This window comes from Triticum urartu, chromosome 6A, assembly GCF_056163025.1.
Source record: "Triticum urartu cultivar PI428250 chromosome 6A, HENAU_Tu73, whole genome shotgun sequence".
Lineage (NCBI taxonomy): Eukaryota > Viridiplantae > Streptophyta > Magnoliopsida > Poales > Poaceae > Triticum > Triticum urartu.
Window position 1 is genome coordinate 370,595,986 of NC_141878.1, and position 19,193 is coordinate 370,615,178.

General features: G+C 52.7%; 1 protein-coding gene across 1 annotated transcript; it reads right to left on the minus strand.

Annotated features, from left to right (window-relative positions):
* Window positions 1-15,793: 15,793 nt before the first annotated feature.
* LOC147965294 (uncharacterized) lies at window positions 15,794-16,615 on the minus strand. The gene is made up of 3 exons (XM_087527934.1): window positions 16,588-16,615; window positions 16,152-16,330; window positions 15,794-16,069 (listed from the first exon to the last, which is right to left on the minus strand). Exons 1-3 carry the CDS (start codon window positions 16,613-16,615, stop codon window positions 15,794-15,796), a joined length of 483 nt encoding a protein of 160 aa, XP_087384060.1.
* Window positions 16,616-19,193: the final 2,578 nt, after the last annotated feature.

A 19,193-nucleotide genomic window follows, 5' to 3' on the forward strand; every position in this document is an offset into this window, starting at 1 on the left:
CCGCAAGGATGCGTAAAACCCTACTCCTGCTTTGGTGAACTGTATATCTGTGTTCTCGAGCTTGCTATGGGGCATGAGGAGCTCCAAAAAGCCGAATCCCTCTCCTGGTTGCCTCGGGCCTCCTTTTATAGGAAAAGGGGTGGCCACAATGGCATACAGGAGGTGGAAAGGGAACAGTGATGCGAGGTTATCCCTCGCATTACATGACAAGGCGCATTTAATGCGTCTGGCTTCGGTGTCCTTGCTTTATCGGGGATGGGGGGAGATCTGCCTCGTCCGTCGCCGCTCCTTCTTGTGTCGACACGCGCCCTGGCCAGCGACGCCTGAGATGCCATGTAGGTAGGCAGGCAGCTGAGGTGGCGCAGTGGTGGGTCTTCACAAAGATCTGCATGCCGCCACGCAGGTGCCTGCCCAGCTGGTTGGGTCGGCAGCTGCATGCATGCGGTGGTGGAGGCTCAGTCGGTGTGGTCCTGATGGTGGCCCTGCGGGTGTCCTCGGCAAGGGCCTTGCCGGGGCCCCGGCAAGGGCTTGCCGAGGCGCCTGCTGTCATCCCCGGCAAGGCGCTTGCCGGGGGCCTTGTGGTCTTCCTCGGCTGGGATCCCGCCAAGGGTTGTCGTCTCCTTAGTGCGTATCCGGTCTTGAATGTCTTCACAAAGATCTGCATGTCGCCACGGGGATGTCTCCCGAATCCTTGCCCTTTGGGGGCAGTGGACTCAAGGGTGATTCGCTCCGTAGGCGCGGGACGAGTCGCCGCGGCAAGGGTCTTGTCAGGGCTGCTAGAACTGTCTCCCGGCAAGGATCTTGCTGGGGGAGTCCGCTTCGTCCCCTTTGTCCTTTGTGGTCTTGGTCTTGGCGTCGTGGTTCTCTCGAACTTCGGTCTTATCCTGGCTCACCTCCCTTGCCTTGCTTGGTGTGGAGGTGCCCGTGGCTCAGACTGCCCTTGGACAGTTATAGGGGTACAAAAAGTGTACCCCTCTTTTTGTACACCGACAGGAGCCCCCGGGCCTGGGCCACACAATAGCGCAACGCGTTGTTTGGGCTAGGCCCAAAAACGGTGCGCGGGCAGGCGGGGCGGTTTTTACCGCAGTAAGATTCTTCACGCGCTGTGCTTCCCACGACTCCCGCGCGTGGCGCGGCGTGGGGAGGTGTGTGTGACGTGGGCGGCATGCGTGGGGTTGGTTCCCGCAGGCATGCGTCACGTCGTAGTAAAGGGGGCGGCTCGCGCCTTCCCATAAACGGAGGGAGGCATGGAGGCGTGGCCCATTTACTGAATGGGGCCGAGGCGCGGTCCTCGAGGCGTCCACTCCCCACGATCACGGGGTGGGGAGAGGTCATCTCACCCGTCCCCTCGGTTCTGAACGTCTGCCACGTGTCTCCCATGCGCTTGGGGTGGCAAACGGTGGAGGCGGGAAACCGGGCCGTCGCTGGTTGGGGCAGTGGGTCGGCCCTGGCTCCCTGCACCTCCCGTGTCTTGATTGGCCGAGTGGGGCGGCCAAGCCCCAACCCCGATCCTTTATAAAGAGCGGGAGGGGGATGGCGTCCCGCATTCCTTCATCTTCTTCTTCCTTCAGCTTCTGCTCCTCCCTTCCATCCATCATGGAGAGAGGGAACCCCGGTCCTTCAACAGTGGCGGTGAGGGTCGCCGCTCGACGACGCGCCCCTCCTTCTCCTGTGCCTGCGGTGGCAGAGCCAGCCGCGAGGGGAAGGGGGAGGGGCGAGGCCGGGACGCTCGGGGAAGAGGTGGACGGGGTGGCGCGCCGGCCTCGCCTCCGCCAGCAGCTCCTCCTCCAATGGAGGGCCACGTTGGGGACGACCCTTGTGAGTTCTTCGTCAGGCTGCGCCGGCCACCGCGCCGTCGCCTTCGTCTCCCGACTCCATTTGCGCGGGAGATGGAGCTGGATCCGCCAGAGTCGTTGTGGCTGCACATGAGGGGCTGCGGGGTCAGTGGCACGCGGGCCCATGTCGACTTCCCCGCCCCTCACGTGATGTATCTTTGTCGAGGATGGAAGACGTTTGCGCATATCCACCGCTTGACGGAGGGGCTCACTCTCCATTTTAAGCTGATGGATGGGTGGCCTTCTCTCCGTCAAGGTCTTCGGGTGCTTTGGGACCTGTGCAAGGTGCTGCGTGGAGAGCTCTTCTGATAGCGAAGACTCCTCCTCGGGCGGGAGTGACGAGGAGGATAGCGGCAGCGACGACGAGGGTCGTAGGCGGCAGGATGACGGGTCCGATTAGGTGTCGAGTGCCGCTCCGTGCGGCACCGGCGACCCCATCATCCGCGTCGCCGGCTCCCTGAACTTCTCGGGGTCGTCTCCTTGGGCGGCTGGCGTTGGGAGGCTGCGGAAGAGGAAGAGGGCGGGCGGCAAGGCCGTCAAGTCGGAGTACACGGGCACCAACGCCTTCGACGCGTGCTGACGTCCTGCCGCCTTGTCTTCGAGCTCTGCTTCCAGCGCTGCCATCACCATCCAGCCTTTGGACGGCCACCAAGATGTTCTCTTGGTGTCTTCTGCCACTCGTAGCTCGCCTAGGTGCTCCTTTTGTCCCTTTCTCCTCCTTGACCTGCCTCCTGAGGAGAGGGACAAGAAAGGGATTACGGGCACCTTATCTCTTTTTAGTTTGTAAGCCTTCGGGCCTTTGTTGAATTTAAAACTTGTAGTCCCATCATTCATGTTTTTCATTCCCTATGGACTATACCTGAGTGGAATGTTTTTAATGAAAAAGGGATGCTTGCCGGGTCATTTGTTTGTGGGTGAAACCCATGGCAAGGAATAAATCCTTGATATCTTTAAGATAAACATCTCCTTGCCCGGCAGCAGGCCTTGCCGTCTTCCCACTTCGCTCGACCTTTCTCACACTTTTGGCAGAGGCAGGGATGAGGCGGGTTCAGGCTCCTTGTTTCATCTTTTCGCTGCCGTGACTACGACCAAACTTGGCCCCAGGAACGAGCCTTAGGGACTAGAGTTATGGGAGCACGGTAGCTTAGGGGAAAACGAGGTTTCACATACCTCAGTCCATAACAGAATGCATGATAAGGGATGAAGAACTTATCTGAAGCTGCAGCCCCCGGCAACCCTGGTTCACCGTGGGTGAATCTTTGCTCTTGCAGCCCCCGGCAATACTGGCTTGCCGGGGGCTAGATGCTGGTCTGTTCATCTTCTTTTCCTCCCCAAGTGGTTTGGCACGGATATCCGTGTGTCCTGTGAACCAAAGAAGACGAAAGAAAGACAAGGAGACACACACTCGACCTCTAAGCTAGGGGTTAGTCGCCACTAAGCACTATCAACCCTAACCAAGGACGAGACTCGACCTAGCATGCATGCTATAACTCAGGGCGCCAGCGCTTCATTTACTTATGCTCAGGGTCTGCGCCTGGCTTTGTACAAAGGGTTACATGCGTCATCGGCAATGCTCGTACAAAAAGTGGCTTGCCGGGGGGCCTGGCAAGCCGCGCCTTACGGGTAAAACTTGCGAAGATGCTCAATGTTCCAGGAGTTACTCACCGGAACGGCATCTTCAGTTTCCAGGCGGACTACGCCGGGCCTGGTGACTCGTATTACCCGATAAGGGCCTTCCCACTTCGGCGTCAACTTGTTGGAATTTTTGGCCGATTGAACATGCCGAAGAACAAGGTCGCCTTCCTCAAAGCTTCGGGCATGAACCTTGCGGCTATGGTAGCGGCACAAGGCTTGCTGGTAGCGCGCTACTCTCACAGCCGCCCGAAGACAATCTTCCTCAAGGAGCGTTGCGTCATCCTGGCGCAGTTGCTCTTGCTCAAGCTCATCATAAGCGAGTTCTTGAGGTGACCCGTATATGAGTTCAGTGGGGAGAACTGCTTCTGCCCCGTATACCAGGGCAAAGGGTGTCTGGCCGGTGGCTCGATTTGGTGTTGTTCTGATTGACCAAAGAACCGCCGGCAATTCATCAATCCAGCGCCTTCCACTCTTGTGCAGCCTGTCAAAGGTCTTTTTCCTTAAGCCTCACAGTACTTCAGCGTTTGCCCTCTCAGCTTGACCGTTGCTTCGTGGTTGAGCAACGGAAGCGAAACAGACTTTGTCGAGGTCTTGGGTATATTGCATGAAGGTGCGGCTTGTGAACTGTGTACCGTTGTCGGTGATGACCCTGTTGGGTACACCAAAACGGCACACTAGTCCCTTGAAGAATTTGACGGCTGACTGAGCTATGACCTTCCTCACTGCTTCCACCTCTGGCCACTTTGTGAACTTGTCGATTGCGACATACAAGTACTCAAAGCCCCCGACAGTGCGGGGGAAAGGGCCCAGTATGTCGAGCCCCCAGACCCAGAAGGGCCAGGAGAGAGGAATGGTTTGAAGGGCTTGAGCTGGCTGATGAAGCTTCTTAGAATGGAACTGACACGCTTCACACCTGGTGACTAGTGTCGTCGCATCCTTGAGGGCGGTGGGCCAGAAGAAGCCTTGCCGAAATGCTTTACCGGCAAGGGCCCTTGACCCGATGTGGGATCCACATATGCCTCCATGTATCTCCACCAACAGCCCCAGTCCTTCCTCTCGAGGGATACACTTCAATTTCACGCCGTTCGGCCTCTTTCTGTACAGGACGTCATCGACGAATTGGTACATAGTAGAGAGACGGGCTACTTTTTCCGCTTCTTCCTGCTCCTCAGGAAGTTCCCCTGTTTGGAGGAATCAGACGGTATGTTGTGCCCATGCTGGAGCCTGGGGCTCGACGGCGAGGACTAAAGGCGTTTCCTCTGCTACAGGAGCGGCTGTCTCGACGGCAAGAGCTTGATGCTCCGCCGGAGCTAGCCGTCCCATGGCGGGCTCAGTATCTCCGGCAACATCCTCGCCGGCGGCTCCGGGGAGCTCGGCGGGAAAGTACTTGTCGGGCCCTGATTTCCTCCTCTTGTTTTGCTCTGTTGATGGATCAACGGATGGCTGAGTTAGCTAAAGCACAAAGGTACCTGGTTCCACAGGTAGCTTGAGGGCAGCGCGTTTTGACAGGTAATCGGCGATATCATTCTCCGCTCGGGGAACGTATTCTGCCTGTATACCATCAAAACGCTCTTCCAGCTTTCTCACTTCATCGACGTAGGCCTTCATCAACGGGCTCTGGTAATCCTTGTTGACTTGCTTGATGACAAGTTGCGAGTCGCCTCTGACGACGAGTTTCTTGATTCCAAGGTCCGCCGCGATCCTAAGACCGGCAAGCAGCCCTTCGTACTCAGCCGTATTGTTTGTTGACACCTCCCTGGGGAAGTGCATCTGGATCACGTACTTGAGGTGCTCTCCGGTGGGCGCGACAAGCAGTACGCCAGTCCCGGCGCCCTGTAAGGAGAAAGCTCCATCAAAGTACATGATCCAGTCACAACTTGCCTCCTTGCTGGGGAGAGCAGTCTCTTGGGCTTCTTCGTCAGGCATCGCGGTCCATTCTGCAACGAACTCCGCCAGGACTCGGCTTTGAATCGTTGAGGTACTCTCAAACTTGAGGCCAAAGCTGGACAGTTCCAGTGCCCACTCCATGATCCTTCCCGTTGCGTCTGGATTGTGCAATATCCGTTGCAGAGGTAGGGGAGTGACGACAGTGATTTCGTGCGCCTGGAAGTAGTGACGCAGCTTCCTCGAGGCCATAAGAAGGCCAAAGAGCAGTTTCTGCACACCGGAGTACCTTGATCTAGCCCCCTGCGGAAGGGAGCTAACAAAGTAGAGCGGGTGCTGCATCATCTTCTTCCTTGGCGGCACTCTAATCGGCTGTGTCGTCTCGGCATCGGTGGCATCGGGCTCCATCGCTGCTATTGCCTCATCATCAATTTCTCTCTGCGCCACTAGTGAGGCGCTGACCACCTAGTTCGTTGCCGCCAGGTACAGCAGCAACGGTTCCTGAGGCCTAGGCGTAACTAGTATTGGCGCGGAGGAGAGGTACCTCTTCAAATCTTGCAATGCTGCTTCGGATTTTGGTGTCCACTCCATCGGGCCCGCCTTTTTCAAAATCTTGAAAAAGGGAAGGGTGCGCTCGGCGGACTTGGAGATGAACCTGCTCATGGCGGCAACGCAACCGGCAAGCCGATGCACATCCTTGACTCGCTTGGGCGCTTCAATCCGCTCTATAGCTTTGATCTTGTCCGGATTGGCCTCTATCCCACACTATGACACAAAGAACCTGAGAAGCTTGCCAGACAGGACGCCGAAGATGCACTTCTCAGGGTTCAGCTTGAGATTGATCTTGCGTAGGTTTGCAAATGTTTCTTGTAAATCTGATACGAGGGTTACCCTGTTCTTGGTTTTGACCACTATATCATCCATATAGGCTTCCATATTTCTATGGAGCTGGGGTTCAAAACCAATCTGGACCGCCCTTGCAAACGTTGAACCAGCACTCTTCAACCCGAAAGGCATCCGTATAAAGCAATACGTACCACATGGGGTGATGAATGCCATTTTCTCTTCATCTTCCCTTGCCATGAAGATCTAGTGGTAGCCGGAGTAGGCATCGAGGAATGACAACAGATCACACCCAGCTATGGAGTCAACAATCTGGTTGATGCGCGGCAACGGGAAGGGGTCTTTGGGACAAGCCTTATTAATATCTGTGTAATCAATACACAGCCTCCACTTCCCATTTGCCTTGCGCACTACCACCGAATTGGCCAACCACGTTGGATGGAGCACTCCTCTTACCAAACCCGCTGCTTCCAATTTCCGGATCTCCCCTGTGATGAACTCTTGTCGTTCCAAAGCTTGCTTTCTGACCTTCTGCTTGACGGGCCGCGCATGAGGGCAGACAGCAAGGTGGTGCTCAATCACCTTCCTGGGAACGCCGGGGATGTCGGATGCTTGCCAGGCAAACACATCAACATTCGCCCGCAGGAAGGTGACGAGCGCGTCTTCCTATTTGTCATCAAGGCTGGAGCTTATGGTAAAAGCTCCTCCCGTGCCGTCCCATTTGACAGAAACCTTCTTGGTTCCCAGCGGTGTGGGTGCCTGAGGTCTCACCGGTCTTCTTCTTTTGCCTTCCCGGGGCTCCAGCGGCAGGAGCAAGCACCTTGGCAGTGGCGGCTGATGCAACTGCTTGTTGATAGAGTTGGTCAGCGCAAATTAGCGCATCCTTCTTGTCTGATGGGACGGTGATGATCGTCACAGGCCCCGGCATCTTCAGGGTGTTGTAGGCGTAGTGTGACGCCGCCATGAACTATGCCAGCGCTGGGCGGCCAAGGATCCCGTTGTAAGGCAAGGGGATCTTGGCAACGTCGAACACAACCCTTCCTGTCCTGTAGTTCAGATCACTTCCAAAAGTCATGGGCAACGTGACCTTTCCCTTTGGTTGACTTCTTCCCGGGTTAACCCCCTGAAACGTGCCCGTCTCGTCATGGTCTTCATCAGGAATCTGCAATTTCTCGATCACGGTAGGCGAGATTAAGTTCAGACCGGCCCCGCCATCGTCTAGCATCTTTGTCACCTTGAGGTTGTGTATTGTTGGTGAAAGCAACAATGGCAAGCACCCGACCGCAGTAGTGCGATCAGGGTGATCCTAAGTGTCAAAAATGATAGGTGTGATGGACCACTTCAGCGGCCTTTGGGCATCGAATGACGGTTCCGCCGCTGTAATCTCACGCGCCCACTGTTTAAGCTGGCAGTGAGAGGTATGCAGCAAGGCGCCGCCATCGACACACATGGCCTCTGTAGCTTTCTGAAATCCTTGGTCACCAGACTCATCGTCTTCTTCGTGATCACCGTCTTCTGGCTTTTTGTCACGGCCCCGGGCGGGCCTCTCCCGCTGTTTATCTTTGCCGCGATGGCCCGCCTGGCCGTCACGCTTCTTGCTGGACCCCTCAGCACCGTCCTGGCCTTTCTCCTTGTCCCGCCTCTCATATTCAGCCCTCTGCTTCTCAGCAAGGAGTTCAACCTGTCGGCAGTTCTGGAGATCATGGCCTTTGGTGCGATGGATCTTGCAATATTGCTTGTCAGAGTTTCCCGGCTTCTCGGCAGCCGCCAAGGCCCAGCAGGCGACACATCCGGCAATTTCCTTGCCGGGGTCATCTGCCTTGGTTTTCTTGGTGGAGCCGGAGTCGCCAGATCCCTCGACGGCAAGCACAACTTTACCTTTCCGCTTCCTGTTGCGGCACCGGCCTTTCTTCGGTGGGGCGGCAGTATCCTCTTCTGAGGAGTCGGTTTCCACGCCGGCATCTTCGCCGGGGTACTTCCTTCCCTCTTCAACCCGGGCACATTTGTCAGCAAGAACATAGAGTTCTGCCACATCTTTCACCTTGTTCATTGCTAGTTCTTCGCGCATCTTGCGGTTACGCACGTTCTGATGGAACGCGCTGATGATGGCGGCAGGGTGAACATCAGGGATACTGTAATGTACCCGGCTGAACCTCTCTATATACTTGCGCAGACTCTCGCCTCCCTTCTGGGGAATAACATGCAGGTCGCTTGCTTGGCCATGGGCTTGGTGACCCCTAGTAAAGGCGCCCACAAACTCATGGCACAAATCCGACCAGGAGGAAATAGAGTCTACCGGCAAGTGCATCAACCATGACATGGCGTTGGGTTTAAGAGCCAATGGAAAGTAATTCGCAAGCACCTTATCGTCGCGGGCTCCAGCGGCTTGCATCGCGATGGTGTAGATGTTGAGGAACTCAGACGGGTGAGTCTTGCCGCTGTACTTTTCGCCAACGTCGGGTTTGAAGGTGCGGTGAGTAGGCCACTGGAACTGCCGCAGCTCACGGGTAAAAGCCGGACAGCCTATCTCATAAGGTAGGCCTCCAGGGCTCTCCAGGGCCGGGTGGTTCACAGCAGGCCCTGCTCGCCTGTCTGACTGGTGGCGCGCTCCACGCCAGCGCTCGATAGTGGTTCGAGCGTCTTCATGGGCTCTTTCCCGAAGAACTTGGCGCTGATCACAGTGGGTCCGCGGGTCAGACGATGCTATGGAGATGGCGTCGCCCGCGACGTCGCGACGAGCCGGCGTCCGCGGTACCGGATGGGGAAGAGGTGAATTCACCGTGGTCGCGGCGCCACCGGCTTTTCCGCCACTGGTCTGCGGGACTCCATCGGAGCGTCGACCCGGGGGCCTCACCGGACTTGGTTCGTCTTTGTTGGCCACCGCAACAAGGCTTCGGATAGTGGCTCTCCATTGTCGAGTTTCCCCGTAGTGGGAGGAAAATCGAGGAGCAACTGCGCGCGCCAGGGCCTCTGCTGGCGTCGGCGGCAGCGAAACCTGCACGGATCGCGACGCACTTCGACTTCTGACCATGTCAGAAGGAGCTCTATCACGACCCCGTGGTCGCATGCCGCTTTCGCCAGTGCCTTGGCGAGTGGGCAGGTCTTCTACGTCCCGGGAGTGGCGCCCGGGGCTCTTCCCGCGGCGACGCCCGGGGTCTTCGGTGTGATTACGCCGTTCGTCGCATGCTTCTTGGGAGGAGTGCGCTGTTGATGCCGGCGTGGGAGTCTTGGAGGCCCTCGCGTCGCCTTCGGGCGGGGCGGCGATGACATTTGAGGGCCCCGCTCCACCCGCGAAGGACTTGGCTCCGCCTAAGGATTTGGCGACGTGTGGCCCGTTACCAGGCACACGAACATCGCCGCCTCCCAAACTCCGGTTGCTGGGATGGTGTTGGTGTCCGCGAGCAGCGCCCCGCGTCCTCTCTGTGACCGGTCCGTTGCTCGCCCGCGTCGGGACGGGCTGTCCGGCTTCCGACTGGCCAGCTGCCACCGTCGTCTTCTTCTTGGGCGCCATCATGATGAAGAAGCGCCAAACTAACTGCTAAAGCCGATTCTCACAACTGCGACCCCTACCTGGCGCGCCAAAGATGTCGGTGCGGAACGACACCTATGGGATCACAAGAATCCCTACTACGGTTGGCGGGGCGCGGGGTCGTGAGAAGAGTGGATCTAATAGGTAGCACACGGTTCGTTTATCTAGGTTCGGCCCGCAAGGATGCGTAAAACCCTACTCCTGCTTTGGTGGACTGTATATCTGTGTTCTCGAGCTAGCTATGGGGCGTGAGGAGCTCCAAAAAGCCGAATCCCTCTCCTGGTCGCCTCGGGCCTCCTTTTATAGGAAAAGGGGTGGCCACAGTGGCATACAGGAGGTGGAAAGGGAACAGTGATGCGAGGTTATCCCTCGCATTACATGACAAGGCGCATTTAATGCGTCTGGCTTAGGTGTCCTTGCTTTATCGGGGACGGGGGAGAGATCTGCCTCGTCCGTCGCCGCTCCTTGTGTCGACACGCGCCCTGGCCAGCGACGCCTGAGATGCCATGTAGGCAGGCAGGCGGCTGAGGTGGCGCAATGGTGGGTCTTCATGAAGATCTGCATGCCGCCACGCAGGTGCCTGCCCAGCTGGTTGGGTCGGCAGCTGCATGCATGCAGCGGTGGAGGCTCAGTCGGCGTGGGCCTGATGGTGGCCCTGCGGGTGTCCTCGGCAAGGGCCTTGCCGAGGCGTCTGCTGTCATCCCCGGCAAGGCGCTTGCCGGGGGCCTTGTGGTCTTTCTCGGCTGGGATCCCGCCAAGGGTTGTCGTCTCCTTAGTGCGTATCTGGTCTTGAATGTTTTCACAAAGATCTGCATCTCGCCATGGGGATGTCTCCCGAATCCTTTCCCTTTGGGGGCAGTGGACTCAAGGGTGATTCGCTCCGTAGGCGCGGGACGAGTCGCCACAGCAAGGGTCTTGCCGGGGCTGCTAGAACTGTCTCTCGGCAAGGATCTTGCCGGGGGAGTCCGCTTCGTCCCCTTTGTCCTTTGTGGTCTTGGTCTTGGTGTCGTGGTTCTCTCGAACTTCGGTCTTACCCTGGCTCACCTCCCTTGCATTGCTTGGTGTGGAGGTGCCCGTGACTCAAACTGCTCGTGCATAGTTATAGGGGTACAAAAAGTGTACCCCTCTTTTTGTACACCGACAACAAGAGACTAAGATGGAACCGGTGCTAGCTTCCGTGGAGCCTAATTTTCATACACCTCCACATCAAGTAGTTGTGAGAGGTAGAAAATACTAATACAAATTGGTTAGGATTCTTATTTTTTGGTTTGTGTTAGCCGGCTAGCTGGCTAGCATTGTACATGAGTTAATTTTCTTGTTAGACTTTGTTTTTGTACTCATTAGTTGGAGACGTGAGAGTCTTGGAGTCCAAGTTGGTAGATTAGGGGAGTTGCAAACGTTGGCATATAAAAGCCAGGCTACGGCCGATGTAAGGCAGATCCGTTTTTGAGTTTATTCCAAGTATGAGATATACAGAAAAACGTCCGAGTTACGGGTGACCATATCTTCTGTATTATCTGTGATTTTCCCATCATGGAAATTTACTAGCGACGGAGGGTTGATCATCACATTGACGCCTACGTGCTGATCCGAGGGGGTCATTATTTTCGTTTGTGTATTTTTGTAAACAGGTGAAAATTGTTCTTGGAGGTTACGAGAAGGAACAGGGAGACGAGGTGTTGATCGAGCATCGCCATGAAAGATCGGGTCGTATACACGCATGAATTAGCATCTTGCTAGTCCGTGCCACATCAGAGTGCCTCTACGGACTAAACCCTCCGTTTTATATAGCCACATGAGGGGCCTAGGGTTGTACAAAGTCGGTTTACAGAGAAAGGAATCTTCATATCCGAAAGCCAACCTTGCCATCCACGCAAAGGAGAGTCCCATCCGGACACGGGGGAAAGTCGTCTATCTTGTATCTTCGCGGCCCATTAGTCTGGCCCATGTTGCATAGCCCGGATGCCTGAGGACCCCCACATCCAGGACTCCCTGAGTAGCCCTTGAACCAGGCTTCAATGACGATATCTCCGACGCACAGATTGTCTTCGGCATTGCAAGGCGGGTTCCTGCTCCGAATAATTTAAAGTAGTTGATCAACAAGAACTATGTCCAGATCTGTTTAACAGGTTATGTGATAGCCTGGCTTATTAGGGATGATAGACAACTCATATCAATAAGGAATTCCTTCTTTTTCGGGAGCCCATTCGGAAAGAACTCCAAAGTTAAGCTTGCTCGGCTTGGAGTAATTTCAGGATGGGTGACCGAACGGGATGTTGCTCCCAGGTGCGCACGACCGAGGACAAAGTGCACAGAAAAGACTAGTACTGATCAATGGGGCCAGTCTAGATCCCGCCAGGAGTAACGACCACCGACGGGTGTGTCCGGAGCATTACAAGTTGGTATCAGAGCCGACCCTTGCAGTTACACGGATGTTTGCGGACAGGTGCACGGTCATGTTGTTTATGATGTTTGTGACCCGTCCTGGCACACGACATGGCATATGTACCGGACTGGATGCACAGAAGTATGTGCCAAGAGGGAACATTCTTGTGGCCCGACAAGGACGTCGGTTCCTTTGAGTGGGGGTGTATGTGATAGCCTGGCTTATTAGGGATGATAGACTACTCATATCAATAAGGAATTCCTTCTTTTCCGGGAGACCATTCGGAAAGAACTCCAAAGATAAGCGTGCTCAGCTTGGAGTAATTTTAGGATGGGTGACCGACCAGGAAGTTGCTCCCAGGTGCACACGAGTGAGGACAAAGTGCATAGAAAAGACTAGTATTGATCTGTGGGGCTAGTCTAGATCCCGCCAGGAGTAACGACCACCGGCAGGTGTGTCCAGGGCATTACACGTTAACCCTCCAACCATAAAGGCATAATACTTAAAATAAGATATATCCATCGATAGCTTTTTCCGGTGAAACATCACGTTTATCTCTGCTATCATTTCGAACCATTTTTGGGCCTTCCGCCTTGCGTTTCAATACGCAACTCCTATTGACACGTCCTGTCAAAGCAGAGATCGTATCCCCTTATCGTGGGATTCTCATCAATACGAGTTTTCATAATCTAACCGTCTTGTTCGCATGACCCCTTGGGAACAGGCGAGTTTCAAGGCTCGAGGGAGGGGGACACATGATATTCGCAGTCCATATAAGTGGATAGAATCCAACTCTTATGTACCATGCCTCATTCTCTCTTTGCCTCCCCATCCTTGAGCTCCAGTGCCCAAGATCCAAGCTTTTCTCCCCTCCGCAACTCCTCCGACCATGGCCGGCTCTCAGGGCAAGTGGATGTCTTCCTCCGTCACGGAGGAGAACATCAAGGAGCTTCGGGATGCGCGGTATCTAACCGCGGAAATTAAGCACAGGCTTCCCGATCCGGCGTAGGTCATCCCCACCCTAGGGCCTAGCGAGAGGGTGGTGTTCATCCCTTACTTCCTCCGCGGACTCGGATTCACCCTCCACCCCTTTGTGAGGGGTATCATGTTCTACTACGGGCTAGATTTTCACGATCTGGCCCCAAATTTGTTCCCCCACATCTCGGTGTTCATCGTCGTGTGTGAGGCCTTCCTCCGCGTCCCTCCACACTTCGTCTTATGGCTCAAGATTTTCAACGTGAAGCTGAAGGTGGTCGATGGGCAACACGCGGACTGCGGTGGCGCCATGCTGAGCAAGCTCCCCAAAGTCAACTGGCCAAAGGGAGTCTTTGTGGACACAATCAGGATATGGCAACAGGAATGGTTCTATATCACAGAACCCCGTGGCCCTAAGTGGGCAGCCGCTCCAGCCTTTAGATCTGGACACCCGCTAAGGCTCACATCCTGGAGTGGCAAGGGTCCGGACTGGGGGTCGGTCAATGAGGTGATGCTGTTGTAGAAATGTGTTCAAGGCATGATAGCGAAGGACATTACCCATGCTGATGTGATCCAAGTGATGCTGATCCGCCAAGCACTTCCCTGCCAGCAGCGGCCCCTCAAGATGTGGGAGTTCAATCCGGAAGGGCCGTGGACCCTACAACGGTTCTACAGCACAGCACATAAGGGGATCTAGAAGCTGCTTTTTAAGAAGTAGAATTCATGGCCAAAGTCATCGGATGACACCGGCCTCGACTGCAACCATCCAGCCTCCGAGGTAAATTTTAAAACCTCCGAACACCAATTGGTTCGTCCATCCGAAGGAGAAGTATTGAGTAGTCCATCTCCAAATAGGTCTAGACCAAGAAGGCGGAGCAGATCCGGTGTCCGGCTCCGCTCCCCGAAAACCCAGTTGATCCTCTACTAATGAGGATGCTGGTCTCGGCGCCATACCAGGCGCCGGTAAAGAAGGACAAGAAGAAGAAGAAGAAGAAGAAGAAGAAGAAGAAGAAGAAGAAAGAGGAGGGCACTTCGGACGCAGTGCCCAAAGAAGATGATGCTCGGTCCTCTCACGAGGGCGACGACGGCGACGAGGAGGAGGAGGAAGATGAAGATCCTCCCCGCAAGGGAAAGAAGAGGGCGGCCTCCAAAGATCTAGAGGCTGAAGCCTCCAAGAGGGACAGGATTACCGTCTCCGATAACTCGGAGTGAGAGGCGGAGGCCATCCCGAAGCATCATCGCCGGACCAAGCCCCAAGCCGACTCGTAAGTAATCCAGGATTTTTCACATACATCCAATCTCTATAGACTGTGTTGATAACTCTAAGTTCTATTTTTTAGTGCGGCCCGCAATTTCCCCCAGATATCCTCATCCTCGGGGGATCTGCCGCCGGAGATGATGGAGAGTGAGTCGCCTCCACTAGCTTCCCCGTCGCCTAGGGCAGATGACACCGAGGTGTCATCCCATAGGCCCTCCCCGGGCCCTGAAGAGACGCGGGGGGGGGGGGGGTACTTAACAACGCCGGAGGGCAATACCTCGGCTGCCAAAGGACTAGGGGGTACAACCCCCTTGGAGACCGGCGACGGGAGCCCCGGTCAATTTGACCCCCAGCCGCATACTACTCCGGAGACCCGCACGACTCTGGGGTCTAGTGAGCGACCCCTTGCAGGAGAGGGGGGAGAGGCTACCTCTGCTGATCCGGAGGCGCCGAATACTGCAGCGGACACACTATAGAGCACATCCGTCATGGATGAGCACCGCATCCTGATGGGTACGGTGGCTGAGAAGATTCAGTCCGCCAGCGGGTTGAACGAAGCCTTCTCCATCCTGCTAGCAGGCTTCGAGGTATGAAATGTAATATTTTTGATCATTTTATGAGAAATATGCATGTATATAGACAGTAGCCCGTGAGACTTTATTCGGTTCTCTGAAAGAAAAGCGAGCAGAGGATTAAACACTGGTGCGCGTCAGTCCTAAACAAACAGTTTTTAACCCCTTTCCGTGACGGCATTTGGAACTGTCGCCAAGTGAGTGTGTGTGATAGGGTGTCCTTCCCACACGACCCAGAATCGTCGGGGATAGGCCCTCCTGGGACCTAGGCTGGGGCCGTGTGGGATCGGGCGAGGCATCGAAACCCAATCATTTCCGTAGGTATGTACATCCCACATGGTAATCCGAGAAAATCATTTCCGTAGGTATGTACATCCCACATGGTGAATCCCAGAAAAACATTTCTGTTCGTATGTATATCACACACAGTCAATCCAAGGAATATGTTTCCGTTCTTATGTACATCCCACACAGTCAATCAAGGGAAAACGTTTCCGTTCGCATGTACATCCCACATAGTTTTATGTATGTGCTCGTGTGTGAAAGGTGTAACTACCACACATGCTCTACCTTGGTTAAATGTTTGCTTTCATTAACTACATCACACACGATTTGATGTAGAAAATTGTGTGCCATTGGGCTATCCATCACAAGCACTTTTACTGCCAGAACCATTTGCAAAGTTCCATGACCGTTTGTTCTCTTTTTATTTTTGCCTGTAATTTATTATTCTAATTGGAAATTTTGAAATATGAAATGTGCAATTCAAATTCTCAGCACAATGGTTCAACAACGAATCCATAAATAAAATTGCCAGTACAATATGTTCAATAGTTACAGGATTAGGCAGCAATTAACTATGATGAACCACATTATTTAAAGGCGGTAAAGGTGAAGAGACAAGTGTAAATCATTTTGACTGCCGACGGTGTTGAAGAAGCGGAATGCCCATAATGTGCCTTCCTGCATGCCATAGGCATGAACCACTTTTGTCCAATCCCTTGTGACGATCGCCTGCCCATCCTTCACCGCCTTCAGGAAGACTTCTAGAGCATTATCATGGTAGCATGAACTATATACTTTAACCTTAGTTGCCTCCACTCCGGTCATGTAGTTTGCAAGGTAATCATCAGTAAATAGCTTCAGAAACCACTAAAAAGAGAAAAATATCAGATACTGAGGTCTAATAGAGTAACTTGTTGTGGGAAGGGGGAAAAGGCAACACATTACTTACCATCCTAAAGTTCACTATTGTCTTCGACAAAGTGTAAATAAAGAGCTTAATTCCAATCACCCATTTCTTTAGCCTAATAATCTTTCTTAGTTTCCTCACTTGACGCTTGTTCATGAATATCCCATTGTCCCATATGCAAAAGGGATCGAAGCGTGGATCAGTACCGCTCATATATGTACCTATAAGAAACCAGTAATGTTAGAAGCTAAGCTGAGATTGCACAAATGATGTAAAATACAACTACCTATGTTCCTAAGTACAAGTATTTTTTTGAGATTTCAATATGAACTACATATGAATGTATATAGAATTATAGATATAGTTTAGATTATAATCTAGATTCACTCATTTGGCTCTTTATTTAGTCTATATTGGAATCTCTAGAAATACTTATATTTAAGAATAGATGGTGTATAAGACATGGGATGCAGCTAACCTCGATGGCAAACAACAGCATTTCCCATTGTAGCCCTGTGTAAGTACATGGAAAGCCAATGTTAACTACAACATGGTTAACATCCACCAAAAATAGCAAATGGTAATAAAACGGCAGCATCTATAGTGATATCTTCATTTCTAAAGAGTAGCATGGTAGCAAAGGGACGGATTAAAAAATGGAGACAACTGTTAATTGCAACAGGCTTAACAACATCCTAATTCATGTTTTGTAAGTTTGTAGCCATTGAAATACAACTCTTTAAAAATGGATACAACTGATAATTGCAACAGGCTTAATGGCCATTGAAACCGGTACTGATAGAAATGCAATTGGCAGAGTTAAACTTCACATGGCAGGTGCTGCTAGAGTAGATAATGGCCCAGTTGTCTATAAAAAAGGTGGGGAAAATAGCTAAAACATGTTAGGCATGTTTACTACAACATGCTTAATACATCGACCATACAAAACATAGCCATTAATTGCAACTGGAATTGGTAAGATTGAACTGGTGGGTACATACTTGGTAAGTCCTGAGAGGTAGTTGCTGGAGCACTTCATCTTGGCCAGAGCCCGCCCAAAGTCAGCGGCAGCGGAGGCGAGCTGTTCCTCCGGGTCGAAGGGTGGATCAGTGCCACTGACATGTGTACCTATTGGCAACCAGTAAATGGTAGAAGTTAAGCTGCAATTGCACAAATGATGTGAAATACTGTAAGACATGGGATGCAGCTAACCTCGACGGCAAACAACATCATCGGCCGTTATGACCCTGCATAAGTACATGGACAAGCATGTTAAGTACAACAGGGTTAGAATCCACTAAAAATACCAAATGGGCAGCATCTCTAGTATATCTTCTTTGCGGAGAGTAGCATGGTAGCAAATGGATAGATTAAAAAATGGATACAACTGTTATTTGCAACAGGCTTAACAACATCCTAAGTCATGTTTTGTAAGTTTGTAGCCATTCAAATACAACTGTTTAAAAATGAATTCAACTGTTAATTGCAACATGCTTAATAGACATTGAAACTGGTACTGATAAAAATGCAATTGGCATAGTTAAACATCACAAGGCAGGTGCTGCCGGATCAGAGAACGGCCCAGATGTCTATAAAAAGGTAAGGAAAGTAGCAAAAACGTGTTAGGCATGTTTACTAGAACATGCTTAATACATCGACCATACAAAACATAGCCATTAATTGCAACTGGTATTGGTAAGAATGAATTGGAGAGTACATACTTGGTAAGTCCTGAGAGGTAGTTGATGGGGCACTTCATCTTAGCCAGAGCTCGCCCAAAGTCAGCGACGGCGGAGGCGAGCTGTTCCTTTGGGTCGAAGCGTGGATCAGTGCCACTGACATGTGTACCTACAGGCAACCAGTAAATGGTAGAAGTTAAACTGGAATTGCACAAATTATGTGAAATACTATAAGACATGGGATGCAGCTCACCTCGACGGCAAACAAAAACATCGATCGTTATGACCCTGCGTAAGTACATCTACATGCATGTTAAGTACAACAGGGTTAGCATCCACTAAAAATAGCAAATGGGCAGCATCTCTAGTGATATCCCGAGTCATGTATTGTAAGTTTGTTACTCGTATTGGTGAAATTGAGCTGGACACGGTAATATTTGAACATCACATAGTGTGCAGTACTGAAATAAACAAGGCACAAACATGCTTAATACATCAACTGTCGTGGTTTTGTCACGGCAGATGTCCTAGGGAAAGGACTTAGTCGTGGAGCCATCGCGACGGGTTAGCTTGAAGGGGTTAAAGCGGACACAAGGACGCAAGAGAGTTTATACTAGTTCAGCCCCTTCGATGAAGGTAAAAGCCTACGTCTAGTTGTTATGGAATTGATGGGGTTTCGATGACTAGGGAGCCAACAAGCTTCGCCTATGTCTCGAGTTGTTGTCCGTTGTCCTTGAACCGCCGCCGGGTCGTCCCCTTATATACACGGGTGACACCCGTCGGTTCACAGAGTCCCAACACCGGTCGATATTCGTATCCGGGTTGGTCTCTCCGTTTTCCTAACTTACAATACAAGTTCATATACAAATTCTGGTTTACCGCAACAAGTCTTGAACCGGCTACGGGCCTTAGGCCCTCATCTGCCTTCTTGGGCTTTATCACTTCTGGAACTACTGATGAAGTTGACCCGGCCCAGATAGGCCGGTTTACGCCCAGCAGTAATATCCCCAACATTAGGCCCCAGATTGATTTGAACGGGTTCATGTTAATCCTTTAACAAAAACTTCATCTTCAACGTCTTCTCATAAATTGGTAAACCGCCATGATGTCATCTTATCTGATTACTGTAAACCGGAGTGACGTCACCTGTCATAACGAAGATATCCATTATGCTTCTTTATTTAATATATCTGCGGAAATCGAGGCGACAGCTCTGTTTTGTGGCCCCTTGATTGTCGCGCCTGACACATGTCTTTTTGCCTTATAAATAGGACCAAAGGGTCATTTCCTTTCTCTTTCCCTTCTTCCCCTTCTGCTTCGTCTTCCTCGCCTCGCCTGACTTCAGAGCTCCGCCGCCACCGTCGACCTCCGCCTCAACCTTGGCCGCTGCATCAACCTGGGCGCA